Genomic DNA, 20,100 nt, shown 5'->3' with positions numbered 1-20,100 from the left:
TCCGCGCGGAGCAGCCGCAGCCAGGAGCGGCGGAGCCTTCAACCCGCGGGCAGCACTGAGCGCGGCCCCGCTCCCGCTCCGCCATGAGCTGCTCGGCGGACGCCGTGAAGGAGAAGCTGCTGTGGAACGTGAAGAAGGAGGTGAGGGGAGCGGGCGACCTCCTCTGTGGGGCGGCGGGGCTCCATGCACGGGTGGGCTCGGGGCCGCCCTGCGCGCCCTCCGGCCGGGCTGAGGCGGCAGCGGAGGGTCGAGCCGGCGGCGCGGTAGTGGCTCGGTGTCCCCTGTAGCAGCGGCGGCGGCCACGATTTGGAGCTCGCCTGGGGTACATGGGATAATGCTTGGGGCGGATCGGTGTGAACCGGCGGGGGGCGATGAAGGGAACCGGAGTTGTTGGGCTGCAGGTGTTGGACCCTTGAGTCCGGTGCAGTGCGCGGCCTCCCCGCGGCTGGGTGGGTAAAGAACGGCTCCGCTTTGCCCAGCCGCTGCCGTGCTCCGGGAGCGTGCTGGTTTCTCCCGGGGTGACCCGCGGGAAGCGCTGTTTGTCTGTGGGGTGCGCCCTGCGGCCCCCGGCTCCCTCAGCACCCGTTTGCTGAGGCGGGTCTGCAGCGGGCGAAGGCCCGGGTCCCCCCGCGGGCCGTGTCCCGTACTGCTCGTGTCTTACAAACTTCTCCGTAGCTGTGAGCTCAGGAGAGGGGGCAGGCCGGTGTAAGGCATCGTCCCGAGGGACCCTTGGGTGAGCCCTGGCAGCAGCGTGTGCCCCTGCGGTGCTGGGGCTGTGCTGAGCGGAGGAGGCTGCGTGGGTTCGGGTGGTTCTTCCACAGCTGTGTGACATTGGCGCAATCTGAGATCGATTTCAGATCAGCTCCCAAACACCTGGCGGGCCAATGGGGATGATGGCAAATCTGCCACACTTGTGTTTGGACGCGTACACAAGGACATGGTCCTGCTTGAGCGAGGCCATGGAGGTGCTGTAAGGGCCGAAGCAGTGCTGCTCTGGAGCCAGGCTGGGAGAGCTGGGCTGGGTCGGGTCAGCCTGGAGAAGAGAAGGCTCCTGAAGGGGAGACCTTAGAGCAGCTCCAGTGCCTAAAGGGGCTGCAGGAAACCTGGAGAGGGGCTTGGGACAGGCCAAGGGGAATGGCTTGAACCTGCCCGGGGGGAGACTGAGCTGAGCTCTTAGGCAGAAGCTCTTCCCTGTGAGGGTGCTGAGGCGCTGGCACAGGGTGCCCAGAGAAGCTGTGGCTGCCCCATCCCTGGCAGTGCTCAAGGCCAGGTTGGACACAGGGGCTTGGAGCAAGCTGCTCCAGTGGAAGGGGTCTCTGCCCAGGTTGGAACTGGGTGATCTTAAGGTCCCTTCCCACCCAACCCATTCCATTACTCTATAGTAGTCTGTAGTAGCTCTTCAGTCTGCAAAGAACAGTGCCCCTTCCCTGGGAGGATGCACTCTGCAGGACAGAGCTCCTGCTGCACTTTGTGTTTGGATGGAGTGGCTCTTGCTGTGGGGCAAGGTTCATGCAGAGAACACTGCCGGGATGCTCTTTGGGGTGCTATGGGGAGAGGTGTGGGTGCTGTGAGCACACCTTGGTCTGTGAGCGGGTTCCAGGTGGAGCTGCTGGCTGAGTGAGCCCTGCACGAGCCCCGTGTTTTGTGCTTTTGTGGCATTGGGAATGTATCTGCCTGTTCTTACACAGGAGCTCGGTGAAGATGTAATGTTTATCCATCACTGCAGTGAGATGTATTTTAAAAAGCTAACTATCCTCCTGCTCCTTCTGCTCCCCCAAGTCACAGCTGGGGAAATGAGAAGTAGCCAGAGAGCAGGACTTGTTAAAGCTCACGTGAAAAGTACTTGCTACAGCCAAGGAATCTGGTGCTTCTTAGTGTTGAAACCACAAAATACTAGCTGTTTGGCCAGTGTAGGTTGACTGGAAGAGGTGGAATGGGGTCAGCATGTGAAGAACCATCTGCAGAGCAGCAGGGCCTGATCCCAGAGTGACCCAGCAGCAGTGGGCTGCAGGGCACCCAGCGTGTGTTACCTGTTGCCTGCTCTCGCTCTCATGCTAAATGCTGCAGCTTAATGCAGCCACGAGCCTGCTTCTTCATTTAGAAGTCTTAGCTTAAAGGAGGCCCTTTGAGCCAAGCTGGTGTAAGGTTTGATTCGGGAGCGTGAGCACTTGCTCTCCTGGGTTAATGTTTAAATATATAAATAAATGGGAGAGATGTTTTCCAGCGCTGCAATCTTGTGCTAATGTATGAGATTGAAAGTGAAATGGATTTTTGTGATCCGAGCCAGCTCAAGCCAAGGAGAACAAGTGGCTTGTAATTAAAAAATATGAAGCTAATTTGTTTGTAGTCTCTAAAATGTTTTTAATTGGACTCGAGCTTTTAAATTACTTGGATAATGCTTGAAAGTGTTATTTGTACCTCCTGTGTCATCTGCAGTTCTGTTTTGATTTGGTTTTTTTCTCTTCTCCAAACCCTCAGAAATGCTCTTTTTCAGGGCTTATATTTCTTGGCTTCTGGGGAATTGCCCCGAGGTTTCCATCCTGAAACAGTCACGAGAGCTCTCTGACTGTGTGCCCCGTAAGGCAGCACAGATGTGTGGGAGTCCTTGCCTGCCCTGCTCGCATGGGGACAAATGGCATCAGGAGGCAGATTATACCTTTTGATGATGATCCATCAGTGGGAGCCAGGGAACGGGTGCAAACCACTGGTACACGAACCCCAGATCGTGCTGCCCTTAATGGCAGTAATTAACTTGTTCCCATAGAATTTTCAACCTCATGGCTTTATTCTGTGTGATTTTCACACAGCCATTTACACCTGGGCTTGTTTTGAAAGCTGGGCTAGCCTCATGTCCATTCTGGAAGTGATCATTCCCTTCCCTTGTCCTTTAAACCCAGGCTCTTCTGCCCATTGGATTATTTCCATGTAACTTCAGTGTCTAATGGAGCTCAGAGCAAGCGTATTCTGTGTGTTGTTTACACCAAGCCAATTAAAATCTGGTTGTCTTTGCAAAATGCTTGTCTCCAAAGTCACTTGGTGCAGAGTGGTTTTCTGTTTTATTTCATTTTGGTTTTCCCTCTCAGCAAAAGCTTTTTCTTTTTTCCTTTGGGAAAGTTTAATGTTGTTTGCTTTCTCTCAGATGGACTTTCCATTCCCACTGGTAGAGACCGTATTTTGCTGGCTGTAATAGAAAGGAGGACATGTAATGTGTCTTGAAAATTTGACTGTAGCAGCGTTTGTGCTGAGGCTGTTGTAAGTTCACATTTCAAACATTTCTGTCTCTCTGCAGGAAAAGCTGATGTGACAAACAGACTCATAACCAGGCTTTGCTCTGGCCCTTTCCTTCTACCAGCTGAAATGGAGGGGTTTTGCCATTTCCGGGTTTAAACCCTGCGTGCTTTCTAGCTGTGAAACAAGCAGGGTAACAATAACCAGAGCAGGTTCACCCTGAAAGATTTCAGAGCACTTCAGAAACACAACTGCTTAACTTAAAACTGAAATGCAACCGCTTTTGAGGAGAAATAGGGTACTTATTTAACAGCTTGTATGCACAGCACCCAGGCTTTCATCAGGAGTAACAGAGTGCGGCAGGAGCGATCAGTAGATGAGATGAACAGTAACTACACAAGCTAAAGAAGGCACAGACATAGGGTTTCCTCCTTTGAGGAGGAAATACTGTGGGGTTTAACTGTGGTTCTGGTTATGGCAGTATTTTATGAGTACCGCTCTTTGCTGCATTGTCCCCATGGTGCTTCCTCAGTGTCCATCGTGACGCATGGTTGGGGAAGGTGCTGTAGCCTGTGTCTGAACAAGGGGTCCTGGCTCGGAAGGTCTTTCCTAACCCTGATGGTTGCAGGGAATGGAAAAGGCAAGGTGTATTCCAGCCCTGTGCTTGTGAATACATTAGTATATGGTCAGTGTATGTCGTGTCTTGGTTGCCTTCATTTCGTTGAATTGAAGGCTGCTGCGGAATTGGGATTTTTTTCCATTTTGGAAGCATCTTTATAGCAACAATTTAAAAAATTTAAAGGCATTTATCTTGTGTTTTTCTTTGGTGAAACTGATTAAATAATTCACATGTTCTGCCCTGTCTCTGCCTGCTGCTGAAAGTTTTGGCTGCTGTGGGAGAAAGAGCAGTGAACCATTATGGCATTGTGCACAAGCTCATCAGCTTCTATTGTAGGAGCTTGCTCTGCTCTACCCGAATAATGCTACTGTAGGGGATTCATCACTCCTCAAATGCCAGGATCTTCACTTGGGTGGCAGAGCTTTCCCATCCTGTCTCCTTCCACCTGAGCAGGTTTTTCTTGAGTCACCTCGGTCCTGTGGGCAGCTCCATCCCTTGCAGAGGCAGCAGTTGGGAGGCTGGAGAGGTTTCCTTACCTGTGCAGGTGGAGGGGAGCATGGGACATGGGCTGTTGCTGTCTCTTTTAATGAGATCAATTTGCAGTTTGGTCAGGTCTGCTGGTATCTGCAAGTGGGTGTGTGTGGGCTTGTGCTCGGAAAGCTTCATTGACAAGCGCCTCTGCAGAGCACAGCGACACAACAGTAGCATTCCCCACCAAGAGCTGCACAGAATTACAAGGAAAATAAGTAACAAGCTTGTGTGCCCTTTCATAGGATCATAAAATCCCAGACTGCTTTGGGTTGGACAGGATCATCCAGCTCCAACCCCTGCCACGGGCAGGGACCCCTTCCACTGGAGCAGCTTGCTCCAAGCCCCTGTGTCCAACCTGGCCTTGAGCACTGCCAGGGATGGGGCAGCCACAGCTTCTCTGGGCACCCTGTGCCAGCGCCTCAGCACCAGCACAGGGAAGACCTTGTGTCTTATATCCAACCTGAACTTCCCCTGTTTCAGTTTAACCCATCACCCCTTTTCCTATTGTTCCATTCCCTGATGAAGAGTCCCTCCCTAGCATCCTTGTAGCCCACTTTAGACACTGGAAGCTGCTCTGAGGTCTCCACACAGCTTCTCTTCTTCAGGCTGAACAGCCCCAAGGTTCTCAGCCTGTCTTCAGATGGGAGGTGCTCCAGTCTCCTTGTATTCCCCCCTGTTTGTCCTCCTACCCCTTTCTAGCTTTGAAACATTTGATTTAGCTCCTTGCCTGGAGCATCCCTGAGTTTTGTGGCAGCGAGGAATGAAGTGCAATTGAAGAACGCTGCATTCCAGCTTTTGAATCTTCACATCTGTTGTCTGTGCCCTGAAAATGTGTTCTAATAATGTTCCCTAACTCCTGAAAACATGCAAAGATTGCCCTGTACTTGGTGGCAGTCGGGAAGATGCTGGGTGCCTGCCTCCAGAGGTCCTGGATTCAGAGTCTGCTGATGGTCTGACCGTGTGGTGCTGCTGTATGGAAGTGGGGGTCCTTACTGCATGTGTAACCTTTTACTTTATGATTTTGGATACACTTTCAATAACACTGAGCTAATAAAGAGTAATGATTGGGCTATGCTTGGGAATGTGTGATAGCAGGGAATTGGCCTCTGAGCTCCAGAGCTCTTGTTCCTAGTAAATGACTTCTTCCTCCCCAAATTGAATTCCAGTTAATTCTCCCTGGGGAGCTGAGACTGAGATCAGCCTCCAGTATGAATGGTGCCTGAATTAATGCCTTGAGATCTTGAGTCACAAGTGCATGATCTACCCCGGTGCAGCTCTCTTGTGCTTCCTCTTCTGTCTGCCTCAGTGCTGGGGACACCCAGAAGTACTTTGTTCCTTTAGTACATCAGGTCCTTCACTTGATATATTGAATACAGTCTTCATCTGGTGGATGAGGACAGCTTGCAAAGGTTGGGTCGCTGTCCTCCTCTCACAGATGGGCTGGCTGAGGCAGGATGAGCTGGCGTGGAGGCAGGGGATGGCCCTGCACTGTCCCTGTGCTTCCCTGCAAGCTGGGTTTCCTGGAACACGCTGCCTCCCACGTGTGGAAACGTGGGTCAGGATCTGAGCTGGGATTTAACCAGCAGAGCTGTGCAGCTGTCCGGTCCCCTGCCCTTTGCTGCCTATGTGCTGTTACCTAGATGATTGCAAACCTCTAAGTGAGGTCTGGCACTAGTTTTGTTGAGTTCCTGACAAGGCAAACAGGCATCAAGCCTGTAAATCAACAGTGATGTGAATAAAAACATGAGGAGGGGATGGCTGGATAGACAGGGTAATCGGATACTTCCTGGGTGAGCTCCCATCCACGAGACCTTCTCACACCTTTGCTCCTTTCCTGATAACCTCTTGCGCCTCCACTTCCCACTGCCTTACTGTAAGGTCCAAAGTTCTAATAGCCATGTCAGAAATGGCACAGGAAAGAAACAAATTGCCTTGTTAGGAGTTCATGTTGTTAAGCTTGAGTATGTGAACAGTGAGCCAGGTTTTATAAAGTGCAGAAGACTTGCTTGGAAGTCCTCAGATATAAAACATGCTCTGCTTTTAAAGCCTCTTCCTCCCTCCTCGCCAGTGTTTTCTTTGCAACCCAGAGGGCTTGTGTTTGGTAAGAAGCCCAGATTCTGTAGGATCCACTTGATCCAGAATTTGGGGTGAGGAGAACTCTATGTATTGAAAGGCTCGTGCAGCAAGAGCTGGAGCTGCAGACTGCTGCCAGCCAGGCTGGGGGTGTAGGAGTGGGCATGGAGGCCTTGGGATGAATGCCAGGGGAAGGCTTGCTTGGTGACAGCGTCCAGAATTGGCCTCACACTTGGTCCTTCCGGAGGAGGAAGCCCTCCAAAATAGAGAAGGCACCTTCAGAGCAGCTGCCAGCCTGTTGTCACAGCAGCATGAGTTCATCAAGCGCTGCACCTGCAGCTTCTCCTGGTTCCAGTGCTGAGTGGAAAGGCTTAAAACCCTTGGACCTGTCAGCACTGCAAATGGTAACCCAGCTAGCTTTAAACTGGTTATCTTGGGTACCAGAGGCAGCCTAATGAGAGCTGGGTGAGCTACTTAGGAGCACGGGCTGAGGTCTCTTCAGTACACAGAGCCCCTACAGCAGGAGGGTGACCATTGCTGTACAGCTTGCACTGGTACTCAGTCCAGATCAGGCTGGTACATAGCCCATGCTGCTGAGCTTGATGGTAAAGAGCAGCACACTGTGATTAGTACCAGATAGTGTGTACTGGATTCCAGGACTGCTGCAAACAGTGTTTTTTCCAGCTGAACAAAAGGAAGAAGAGTATCTTGTGAAATGTCCTGCTACGGCAGCACTTACTTTCATATATGGAATGTGATGTGGCATTTATTTAGACAGAGTGTCCCTGTCCCTGTAATTATAGCTCACAAATGAGAGAAGCTGAAAATGACCGTGGATTTGCATGTGGAAAAGTGCTCCATGGCCAGGAAGGAATGAGAGTCTGATAAACGAGCTGGTTGGGGTGAATAGGTTTCATCTGGTGTCAGACTGAGAAAGCCATTGGAGGAGGAGTAAGCTTGGAGATGAATGGAGTTTGTCTGTTTTCCTCCTTAATTTTTGAAAGTCATTAATCTGCAATGAGTTCCCACTAGAGCTTGACTCATCAGCCTTGAAACTGGGGAGGAACTTTGTTTAAAGCAGTAAGAAGTGTGATAAATAGAATGATTTTGTTTGCTGTAATTGATAAACTGTGTCTCAAAGCAAAACCCGGAGCTCCTCTCTTCTCTATATGTACTGTATTATCTCTGTATAGCGTCTGGTGCAGCAGAGCTTTGAGAGCATCATTTGTAGTAACTGTGCTGGTTTGTGTTGGGTCTTAAAGCCACTTTTTTCTGTTTGTTTTAGGTGAAGCAGATCATGGAAGAAGCTGTCACCCGGAAATTTGTACATGAAGACAGCAGTCACATCATCGCCTTATGTGGTAAATGACACACACAAGAGCTGACACTACATAATCTTACTTCTCTTATAGAAATGTATTTGCTGTCAGAGGTAAATGCAGGGATTTAGATACTAGAAATCCTGGAGTTCAGGCCTGTGTCACCTTTTGTTTTCCTTTGCCACTGTTGTGTGTATGTTGCAAACAAGAAACTCTTACCAAAATGTCATTATCCAAAATATTTGACACAGCAAGATAGTGCTGAGAATTCAGGCTGTGTACTATAGTCATTATGTGTGTTGGCCTGTGAGTCCCTGGCTGCTTTCTCTTCATGCTTCACATTGAAGCCTTAACTAGGAGCGATGCTGAGAGTGGCTGGAGAACAGCCAGCATTAAACATGTCTGGATTTCACAGGGCAGAGACTTGCAGCCAAACATACCCAGTTTTGTGTTGATGACAGGGAAGAGGTTAAGAAGAGTGGAAGTTAGATTGGCTTTGGAGATAAGTGGGCTGTTCAGGCAGAGTATCATTGGCAGGTGTTACTGAGCAGAGTTGCCTTTTCCTGTTACAATACTGAAATTCCAGGTTGCCCTGCTTTGTGGTTGTTATGCATGTAAGGCTAATCTTTCACTAGCCAGCTTGCTGTTCCCAAGTCATCCTTTGCTTACAGCTTAGGAGAATTTGTTCATCCCTACATATTCAGGAATGTAAGATTTGGCCATGTTTTCTGGTTAACATTTTATTGCTATTAATCAGACTGTAGCTGTTTCCTCTGTTTAGCTTGTGGTTATATGTTAAACATTCCCATTTTAGCCACAGTATATCTGTGTTGTACAGAGGGGAAAAGGTAATTGAGGCAAATGGTCCTGAGCTGAGAGCAGGGGAGGAAAGCCTGAGCCCAGGCCCTGTTGCAGGCTGCCTGCTTGCTCCGAAGAGCTCCTGATGCTGTATTCTCCATGTTGAAGTTGCATTCTGCAGGATGAGCTGCAGTGTTGATGTAGGGCTGGTGGGGTGGCAGCTATTTCTGTTAGTCTGCTCGGCCAAAATTAGGAATACTCTAAAATCTTAATGTTTCTCCCTGCCTTTCACTGTGATTCCAGTTGGGTTTGTGTTCTGAATTGGGTAGGGTCTAAAGAGCTAATAATTCTCCATGAGTGGCCTCATTACTGCTCAGCAATCCTACCTGTCCTAAGGAAGGTTTTCAGCCTGCAGCTGCTTTGAATGTAAGACTTCATTAACTCTGGACCAGAAGCTGAATGTTCTGCTATGGCTTCAGCTGAGTGAATAGAGAAACCATTCCCATCAGATGTGTCTAATGGCTCCTGGCTGGGGCTCTCCTCCCTGTGCAGTTCTCTTCCTTCCCCCACTCCAGTTTCATGTGCCTCTTCAAGAGGTTTTTCCCTTCCCTTTAAAATTAGATTGGCTCAGTGCATGAGTCATTTTCAGTGAATCTTAGTTATAAATATAGAATTCTTGTGAATCATTTTACTCTCCTGCAAGGCTGAGTTTAGCAAGAGACTCTTCAATACATGGTAATTGATTTTCAGGGCCTGTCTGCAGCAGTAACTGAAAATTCCCTGGCTCTCCCATGTCCTGAATGGCTGAAGGTGCCAGTGAAATAGCAGGTGCCACTTTTCCCACACCCTTTCTCAGTGCTGCTTTGTTATGGTACACGGGGTAAGCATGAGAAGCTCCAAAGCTGAGATGTGCTTCCTAGGGCATCTCTGAGCAGTGCTTAGGTGCATCATCTGTTAAGCAGAAGGAAGTTTTTCATGTAAGATCACTGCAGGGCATTGGGCCTGAATGGGTGTCCTCAGAGTCTCTCTGTCCCTTGAAATGCGTCTTCATGGTCCTGAATTCCATCCATAGGATGCATTTGAACAGAAGAGCAGCTCATGCTGTGTAGAGTTCATTTGTGAATCTAGAGGAGCTTATATGAGATTTGACTCTATGGAGATAAGTTGGCATCCAGAGGTTAAGGACCTCTTTCCTGCCCCTCTGAGACCACAAAAAATGTATATTAAGGTGGAAGACATGGTGTCAGCACTACCTATCTCTCACACTGAGCACTGGGCATTGAAGCAGTGAGCTCACCTTTGCAAGCTCCTGAAGGAAATGCCATTCTCCAGGCCCAGGGCAGATCTGTGCCACCCTCCTGGCTCCTGGAGGAATAATGCCTCTCTGCAGGTGAGTTCTACTCGCCCAGTTGGAGAGATCTGTTGTAATAACCACAGTGACTCTGCTTACAGCCTGTGGTCTTTACCTGCTTGATCTGAGAGAAGGAAAACATTGCTGACATTTTCATCCTTGTGGGGAAGCAATGATGTTTTTGTATTTGTTCTCAACCCAGTTAATAACCCAGTTACATCCCAGTTGCTCTTTCATCCTGTCTGATTTGTGAAAGCTCTCGCTCTGTGATCCAGAGCTGTAGCAGTTCAGTTTGGACTGTGCAGTGTGGCTCATGTGTGTCACGTTGGGACAGAAAGTCCAAATTCCTTTGGGCTCCAGGTTGCTGGTGAGTGGCTTTCACCAGTTCTGTGTTGTCAGTCAGAGCACAATGAAATGACGCAGCTCTGTGGCTGCTGGAGCATCTTTGTGGACAGGCTTTTCTGGATGTGGATGCTTCAGCCGGGTTATGTGGTGCCGTTCCCTTAGTAACAGTAGCTGCCATCCGTGACGCATGGGCCGCGCTGTGCTGTTCTGCTCCGTGCTGTCTCTGCGGGGCAGGGAGAACGCTGTCACTCCCGCATCTCTTGCTACCTCAGTGGTGTTTCATTATCTTTGCATTCTACATCAGTTCCAAAGCAGTGTTTTATCTAGACCAGACTTGCAGACCAGAAACGTTTTCCCCCTTCTAAACCAAAGCAGAAAATTTGCTATTTTTGAATGTGAAGTTCCTGCTCTATCTTGATAGATTTGTTGGGAATACTCGCTGCAGGAGCTGCAGATCCATGTGCTGGTCCAGTACAGATGGGATGTGCAGAGAAGAGGAAGAGACCCTCTCCAGTGAGAAGAGGCTTGAGGGCTTGGCTTGCTTAGCCCTGGAAGACAAGCCAGTCCCCTTCACTGAGCTGCATTAACCTCAGGTTTTGTGGTTTCCATTTCCATTGTACATATTACTTTTCTTCTCTTATTAGCTGATGAGTTACTGTTTTTTTCTGAGTAATGCTGTGTTTAAATATCACAGATCTAAAAGAAAAACAAAATCAATGTCATGACCTGTCCAGTAATGCATTGGGAAAGGTTTGGCTGCAGAGCTGGATCTCAGTGTTAAAGGAGGGTGTTTATGCCTTCTCTGTGACTGTTTAGTCATGCATGCAGCCCTTAAAACAAGAAAAGGATGTGACCACTGCAGCTTGTGATGTAAGGGATCCACGTAGGAAGCAGTCCTTAGAGCAGTGTTCTTTGTGTTAATAATACACAGAAGAGAGATGGCCTAAGGCCTTTCAGCTGACATCTGCCATCCCAAAGTGAGCAGACTCTTGTCTGAACCTGAGCTCAGTGCTGACTTGCCCAGCGATGAGTCCAGTCTTCTGTGGAAGCACTTACTCCTGATGTGGAGACCTCATATCCATCCATTGCAGTCTCCTTTCACATAGCCCTTGGGCACCTGGGCTTGGATAACAGAAGGTGTTCCTTTCTTGGAGGATAATGAGAAGGGTATGTTAGGTGGAATAGCTCTGTGTGGGTCAGTATCTGTTCACAGAGAAGGACTGGCAAATTAGGAGAAACAGAATGGTTCTGGGTCCTGTTAACATTTTAGAACAATGTATAACCTGATTGCAGTTAATGTGCAAAACCACCAAGAATGGACTTTCTTGGTAAGAATGGACCGAACAGTTTGTTATTTCCCACCTCTAATTCAGTGTTATCACCCCTTCTGAAAGCAGATGAGGCTCCATTAATTTTGGAGGTCATAGACAACAGGAAAGCAATGCCGTGACTGGGTTTTCTGGAGACACACGCTTATTCTGGGGTCAGAAAAGATCCTGTGTCAGAGTCTGTAAATCAGGAATCCAGTCAAATAGCTTGAGCTGAAATCATGGATGTCCCTGTCAAAGCTGGCAGTGGAACACCAGGAAATCTCGACAGTGTGTGCAGGAGTGCCCAGTGGTGCTGGTTAGGAATCCAAGCTGCTAACATATCCAAGGGTTAACCACAAAGACGTGGTTAGTTGTGAAACTGTTTCTTCGTTGGTTTTATGATGACTTGTTATCCCATTTTGCACCAAGCTAATTGCGTTTGAAAGAGCAGATCTAATTAGGAACCAGTGACTGCGTGATGCTGGAGCTTGGGTTCTGTTTTCTCTCGTTCAGGACTTGAAATGCAAGCAATTATCAGAGTCACCAAACGTCACGATTGCCAGCCCCGAGCAATGAAAACCCATGAGTCAGAAATCTTTTCCTTTGTGGCCCTAAATGACAAGACTGGATTAAAGTTCATGACAGGAAAAGAAAACTAACAGAGGAATAGAAATGTATTCCTTAAACACGTTTCCTATCCAGAGGTTCATGCCCATTGGCATGCTTTGAGCTGATGAAGCTTTCAGAAGAATATCAGATACCCACAGACTTGCATTAAAATCATGGAAGGCAGCAATTTGGGAGCCTTTGTTTTTAAGGAGGAATAAGTTCCTGATAGAAGCCTTTCTCTGCCTCCTATTTAAAGTGTGGCAACAAAGTGTTTAGAGAGGAAAGGAACAGGAGATTGATTTGGAGCTATTTTGGACCTCAGTTTTGAAGTGTCCGCACAACAAACCGTTCTCACCACTTTCAGTTGAGTTACAGCCTTCCAATCCTCTGCAAGTCAGCCCCATTAGGAAGAGATGGCATTTGCTGTGGGGTTTTTAGGTGATTCCCTTGAGGCTTCTGAATAGCACAGTTCTCCTGGGTTTGACAGGAAAATAAGAATTCACTTTGCTCTCTTTCTTTTCTCCTTAGTTCATAAAAACATAACCTGTGTCGAAACGGATGTAAATAACCCCTGCCCAACCAGACAATTTATTATTTGAACTCCTTTGGCTTTCTACCCCTGGCACTGATATGTTAAAAAACACACTTAATCTGCTGTGGAAATGCAGGTCTCAGAATAGGAGCGAGCCTCCCTCTTACTGCATCTGTTTGGAAAACGGAACAGTTTCAGCGATGAATAATGCTGATAAAATAGTTTACAGAGATTGTGCCTCACTTCATAAACACATCAGCCCGAAGAGAGCACCAGAGATGAGCATCACTGGGGGGAGGCAAATATTTCTTCACAGAAATTGAAAAGGTTTTTGATTGTGCTCCAAAGAGGAGCTTTAAAGTAATGAGTGGTGTGCTGTGGTGGAGAGGGAAAAGCAGAGGGTGACTATTAGCTCTGATGTGAAATGAGACAGATTTTGAACCGCACGTGTTTCTGTTTGAGAAGTGAAATATTCTCTCTCTTCCCTTTTAGAGGGCTCAGCTGAACATTTCGCTTTCATCCTGGGCCATTGATTTGGATCATATTCAGTTATTTAGAAACATCAGGAATTGTGATTTGCCCTTAATAGTGTTTAATGGAAACACTTCTATTTTCTGAGGGTTATTGAGATCCTTGAAGCTTAATGGTGAAGATTTAAAGAGGAGCAGTCACTGACTCCCAGCCCTGATGTTTCCCAGCCAGAGCTATCTTCAGAGCTGGGATTGCCCATTTAGGTATTTACCCCCCAGGGGTTTATTGGAGATAGGAGTCTGTGCAGCAGAGCAAAGCACAGGTAGCTTGAGTCTGGGTGAACTTAACCATTAAACCATGCAGCGCTGGTTGAGGTTCCAGTAACTGCTGGTTTTACCTTGCATCCATGGGAAAGGTGTGTTCTGCTGACAGGGACTCAAACCATCCAGTTCATAAATAGAGTTTTCAAATTAAATCATTCTTTTGCAGTGTGTTTTCTACATTTCTGTAACAGTGAATCTCCTCTCACATGTAATCTCCAAAAGGGTTTTTTTCTGGTAGTCATCAAGTGCAATTTACTGAGGGACTCTTTAAAGGCAGAGTTACACAGGTCCTGCAGAGGAACACTCCCTGCAGAGTTACACAGGACCTAGTTCTGTGCAGGCCTAAGCACACATAATGTCTCTTTGTGCTGTTGTAAAATAGAAATACTTGGTGTTCTCCTAGCACCTATCACCTTGCTATTTTCCTTTGTGTGGATTCCCAGTGATTTGCTACATTAGTGCTTTAACAAACACTAATAAAAGTGATAGATAATTTAAAGGCCTTCATTTTGCAGCTTGGGATCAAAATGAAAACAGTTTGCCCTCCTAGTTGATCTAACATCGGGCATCTTGACTTTTCAGCTCACCAGTCAGAATAAGAGCTGCAGCAGAAATATGGTGCCTTTTACCTCCCTAAGATATCATTTCTTAGCAGTGCTGCCGTTGTCCAATACAACCATGGTAGGGCTGTTGTAAATAACACTGTAATAAATATACCAGCCTTGCAGTGAGGCTGCAAGCTTCAGATTTCCACAGCCTTGTGGGGAGATGAAAAATGGGCATATGCTAAAAGAAAGTACTGAAGTTGTACATCATCAGGGGAAGAAACACATCAGCATAGATAACTTTGATGCATACGGCTATTAAGGGATGCCCTGTTATAAAGCATGAGTTGTACTTAACCACTGAGGCATTAGCTTGAGGTTGTGATTATAAAGAAAATATTTAATTGGACTTTACTTCTTGTACTATGGTGTTTAAATCACAGCACCAGAGGTGGGAGGAACATTAGTTCAAAATGAAGTGCTTTTTCTAGTGCTTTTTGTGCTGATAGGTGAGGGAATCCTCCTGTCTCGGTTGCATTGGTTGTTGTATGCTTGGTTTGATGAATGGTGTACTGAAGATTGGGTGAGGTGGGTAGGAGTGAGCTTGGCTGTAGCACAGCTCTGTTGTTATCCTTGCCTGGTGTCCCATGAGAGTACTTGGATTTGTGACACGAAGCCCCTTATTTGCAGTGCGGTTATATCTGGAGAGTCTACAGTCCTTGGTATTTGAAGGCAGAATGTCAAATGTGGATTGAGACTTAAAAACATATTTGATGTTCATTTTTTTTCTGTCTTACATAAAATACCCAAAGCAGAACCCTTTGGACAAAGGAGCAGATTTGGATATCTCCTCTGCAGTCATTTGCTTCTTAGCTGGTGTGCAGGTACAGCTGGGTATCTCATCTACTCAGTACACATTTCTCAATGCCATAGAATGCTATAACTTGGTAATAAAGTTGGTTTCAAACTGGGCAGCTCTGTGGCAGGGAGGTAAAGCAACAGCAGCTGGAGATGCTGAGCAGCTAACTGCTTCTCTACCATCCTCCTCTTTTCACTTGTTCTTATTCCCTTCAGCCTCATGAATTCAATTCCCCGTGCAGTTTCCATGAAAACAAGGTATTTAGCTGCGGTATTTCTTCCTGTCTAAGGAAAATCTCATCTGCTAAATAAACCCCATAAACAATCCTGCTTTTCGCTGCTTCCCACCCTTCTAGCCCCATCCCTAGAGCTCTCTTGTTTCACATTCCATTAAGTCACGTCAAGATTTTCATAAAGGCAAAAAAGGTGAAAACTGAACTTGTTCACCTGAGCCTGCAAGAAGTAGCCTTGTTGGAGGCATGAACCAGTGACATTGCCAAAGCGTGTTGGGGACTGTGGTTATTTGAGCTGTAAATCAATGACATACCTGCACTTACTGAAATTCACAGTGGATACTGCAGGGGATGTTCCTCAAAACTGGCTGCAGTTAATGAATTTTGAATGGCTGCCATCAGATGAACCATACAAGGGAATTACCTGGGCTCTGCTGATCTGTTCCAGGTTGCAGTGCTGCTCTGCCCATGTATACGTAGGGAATGTGGGCAGCTTTCTGTACTCAGTGTTTGTATGTACTTACTGTCGTAAGTATAGTGACAGCAGGCAGGCTCGGATCACACTCACATTGTGCTGTGCCCACAGAGCTTATAGTAGTTTTTTACCCATGTAAATAAATAAAAGCATGTGTATGTGTATATAAATTACCTGGTTGTACAGCAGACTACCTCTTGATGTCTTTCTGATGTTCAGATCCTTCAGAAACAGCTAAGTCTTCATCACTTTTTAGTGTCAGGTTCCAGAAAGGGGAAAATTGTTAATTTTCTTTAAAGTAGGTAAATAACTTAATTTTCCTGTCCCAAAGGTCCCTCTATCTATAACCCCCCCCAAGCCTACCAGATGAACGCCAAGAGCCTGCCATGGGGACTTGATTTAAATCCAAGGGCTGGCCAAGAAACATAACACTTATTCCCTTGCAGATTACCAAATGCAAGAAGTGTGAGCAGCCTAACTGCAAAGATGGGGAGGTTTTCAGGAAGAAGAGTTTGTAAATGCTGGTTCATTTCACTGCAAAATGATTGCTTTCGGTGTTTCAATCCAGTGCTTAGAAAGTAGACATCGAAGTGTTGTGGAAGAGACAGGGAAAAGGTAAGTGGAGCTAAGGAGATGTCCTCAAATACTGTTACTTCCTCTCTGTAAAGCCATTTGAGCACCACTCGCCAGGTCCTCTCATGTCTGTGGAAGGATTCTGCAGCTCAAGGTCATATTTCTGCAGGCTGCTCAGGATGTCCAAGTTCAAGTCTCCTTGTTGACTGAGCTTGGCTGTGTGTGTGCAGGACAATGTGGCTGTGCAGGGAGCTTGGTGTCTGCCTTTGGGCACACAGCAAACCTCCTTGCCCTCCTTGGCTCTTCCATTTAGCTAATGTGCTGTGAAGCTCTTGTGCCCCTTGCTGTGCTGGAGGCTGCCTCCCTACTGTTGCATGCTCGGAGGTGACATCTGTACTGTCCCTCTGGGATGGAATAGCAGGGCATCTGTGTGCAAGATGCACTGTTCTCCTCCAATGTTTCCCACTTTAACTGGATAAAAACCAGTGTGTATTTGAAAGCTAACATGGATTAGGTTGGATGTGAGCGTAAAGTCAGTGAGCTGTTTTGGGATAATTCCCTTGTGTAAAGGAGCCCAAGGAGAAAAGTTGGAGTCAGACAGTAGTGTTAGCCTCACTCACCCTGTGGGTGATGTAGAGGGGAATGAAGTGGGACTCTAACCTGGACCCAGACCTGCGGCTGCTGGACAAACAGACCTGGACATGGCACATTCATCTCTCATCCTGTGGAACATACATTTTGAGGCAATCCAGCAGCTAATTCCAGTGTCTCTGCCCTTGCAGACACATACATGGCAGTCATTTGGGGACTGATGTTATGCCAAGTCCTTGTGATGAGAAATGTCACGATGGAATAATTAAATCCTGGGGCCGTGGGGCCGGTCGCTGTGGAGATGGCCCTCCATGGCAGCTGCAGCGTGTGTTACTGATGGAGCTGTGCCTGCTGTGCTTTCCACTACATTTGTTTCATTAATATTTTATTGTTTTAAAGAAAGAAAACACCCCACACCAGGGAAGGTGGGAAAAGAGCCTGTTTCCTGAGCAACCGCAGTGCACTTCTTTGCAGTTATTTTTGAAGGCAGGTTGCTTCATTTAAGATTTGGAAGCAATTATTGCTGCATGGCTGCAGGCATCCGGGAAGCTGCCTTGCTTGCTTCATTTTCTTTCTTCCTAATTGAAAGACAGAGCAGAACAGCAGCTGGGTTGGGAGTTGTTGTGATGGTTGCTAGACAGGATCTGTGGCTGCCATGTGAAGAACATCCCCGGGCTGTCATCACTCTTTGTTCTTCCCGTGCTGCTCTACCTGGCCTTGCAAAACCCTGTGGGCAACCGAGCAGCGCTCACCCCCGCTGCTGCTTCTGTGTTAGATACACAGATGCTCCCTCTTCCTCTGAGTAGAAACAGCCTCCCTCACAGAGATGTCATCAGCACCGGGCTCCCGCTCGTGTGAGAGCACAGGCACTGCCTTTGCCGCTTACAGATGTCCTTTGCTTGCGGTGGATGTTTTCCTGGAATAAGCTGATTGCTGAGAGGGGTCAAGCAGGGATGTGCCTGTGTGTCCTGGTCCTCCTTTCGGGGAACAGTGCCATGCTCAGGCTTCTGTGCATAATAGGGATGAAAAAGCAGGGGGTGGTTGTCCTCTGAGTCAGTAGTGCTGGTTGGGAAGCACAGCAGCGTGGGAAGCGTCTCAGACTCTGCTCGGTAGCCTTGATGCAGCCAAGCTCATGTCCTGAGATCAGGAGCCTGCGAAAGCTGAGGCCATTGCTCCATTGTTGCAATACAACATCTTGGTCTGATTTTTGCTTCTCGTGGGCTTGAACACTCTTTGCAAACAGCAGTAAGAAATGCCAGGACAGTCATTCCATTATAGCCCTAGGCCAGCTGCACAAAGTCCTGGCCACCAAGGGCTAATTGGTGTTCTCCTCTTGGAGATATGATGGACAGGAAGGACATGGTGACATACTGTCCATCTCTTTACTGGAGGATGGCTGCATGTGTATGGTTTCCCTGGCTTTGTTTGAGTTGTAGCTGTTGTTGGAGTGTTGGAAGAAGCTGGTCACAGTGTGGTGCATCACGATCCTCGCTTCTGGCTTGCCAGCAGCTTTATGTGACATTTCCCATTCAGCAGCTTGAGGAGAGACTGTGAAGCTAATACATGTTTCTTGTTTCATTGTAAGGTGAAGTTGGAGCTGCAGAGTTCTCACCTAGGTTGTATGATAAAGGAATATATAGCATTTATTGTGAAGAATTTGCTGTCTGAGCAAACTTAGTACTGGGAAGAAGTAGAGAGAATGTTGGTTGACTTCTCTGTTTTACAGAGAATGAAGTCAGGGCATACAATTAGCAGACTCGGCTTTGCTAACTTGGGTTAGTTGTATTGCAGAAAAAGCCATCAGTATTGCATTCCACTGATGGTCTCATAAGGAAATTAGGGCTGTCCATGGAAATTTTATCTTCTGCCAGATTTTATCCAATATTACTTAGCTTAAAAATGTATCTGCCTTCACAGTTGAAAGCAAGACAGTGGCACTGTTATCCCCCAGTACATTTCCAATTTGCTTTTCTAGTGCTGTTTTCTACACTCCAGGAGCAAACGGTTGTGCTTTCTGAACACGCATTAGGGTAATTTGTGTAGTGAGTGATAGCAGGAAGCCAATTACAGCTTTCTCTTTTCCAGTGCGATAAGACACAAAACGTGAAGTTATTAATACCTCATAAGTGCGTCTCCTAATGTTTGCGTTAATTCAGCAGGTCGGTGTTCAGTCTCACAAAGCAAAGAAATAGGGTAGCAGTGGAGATGAAGGGGGTGTTTATACTGGTGCTATTCAGTGCAGACACATCCTGTGGTCCTCTGACTCCATAGCTTCCCGGCTGGATGAACACAAGCAGAGCCATTCCCTGTGACTTAGGCTAATCCTCAGGGACTGAGCAGTGAGGGTGGGTCTTTCTTGGGCCAGGCTTTGGGGTATTATGGGGTTTGGAGGCCATTAAGTACAGTGAGGAGGGGGAGTCTTCAGGGATTGCTCAGCACCTGACAGCATTGGGCTTGAAGCACAACAAAACACTGCCTTCTATGGAAGCTCAGTGCCGAAGCTTGGGAGAGGTGCAGTGTGTCTCAGAGCAGATGGAGGGCCATTTGTGACACTTAACGTGGCAATTGTAACTGCAGTTGAGTGCAGGACTGCCTGCTGCCATTGAAAGCAGGAGAGCATCACTGCTGCTGAGCTCAAGCCCTCTGCGAGGGCTGCTGTGCCTGCGTGGGTTTCGTGAGCACACCTTGCCGATGCAGTTGTTGTGCTCCCCTCCCTGTGAATGAATTGCTCTGTTTCCTTCATACCTTCTCGTGGACGGTGCTGACTGGATGAGTCATCTGCAGTCTCCATTTAAAAGCTGGTAGACAAGGAAAGCTTGGGTTTTATTTTGTTCTGTTTGTATTTCTCTTTTCCCTGGAGCAGTTTAGATGAGAGCTGTTCAGATCTCTGATGCACAGTCCTGCCAGGCTGAAGCAGTGCAATGCAGTCTTTTCCTGGTGACCATCAGAGCATGTTACAGGAAGGTTTGCAAAATGAACCTCACGGGCAGATCTCTTGTAGTTGTAGGTCTGGCTGCTTCTCTATTACCTCCTAGGCTGTAGGAGTACTACATTTCCTTCTCAATTCCTCGGTTTTCGTTGCAAACATCAGACCACAAGTGGAGGAAATGGATGCAGCAACTCACAAGGATAAATAGGAGCCTGTGTTCAAAACAGAGATCATCAGTAAAAGCAGATTTCTACCTCATTCTGTCTTGAGGTGGGGGAGCTGGTTCTGCCACAAGAAGTTGAGTGGAGAGTTTGCTTTTGGTTCATTTTCAATAGAATCATGAACTCTTTCACAGAGATGTGTAAAATGGGATGAAAACAGAGGGAA

General features: G+C 47.4%; 1 protein-coding gene across 6 annotated transcripts in view; it reads left to right on the top strand.

The window, feature by feature from the left end:
* The first annotated feature begins 26 nt into the window (after window positions 1–26).
* SGSM2 (small G protein signaling modulator 2) overlaps window positions 27–20,100 on the top strand; it is a 44,048-nt gene continuing 23,974 nt past the window's right edge. For 3 of the 6 annotated variants that reach the window (XM_061363286.1, XM_061363287.1, XM_061363283.1), the window contains exons 1-2: window positions 27–140; window positions 7,737–7,812. In XM_061363286.1, coding sequence (XP_061219270.1) covers window positions 84–140; window positions 7,737–7,812 — 133 coding nt within the window. In that variant the 5' untranslated portion in view covers window positions 27–83. The remainder of the gene's footprint in view (window positions 141–7,736; window positions 7,813–20,100) is intronic. The other 3 variants (XM_061363289.1, XM_061363285.1, XM_061363288.1) reach the window with 1 other exon arrangement.

This window comes from Neopsephotus bourkii, unplaced genomic scaffold (assembly GCF_033783945.1).
Source record: "Neopsephotus bourkii isolate Nb327-2 ecotype Australia unplaced genomic scaffold, CSIRO-AGI_Nbou_v1 NB_1154, whole genome shotgun sequence".
NCBI classification, from domain to species: Eukaryota; Metazoa; Chordata; class Aves; order Psittaciformes; family Psittacidae; genus Neopsephotus; species Neopsephotus bourkii.
This window is presented reverse-complemented; position numbering and strand designations above follow the sequence as displayed.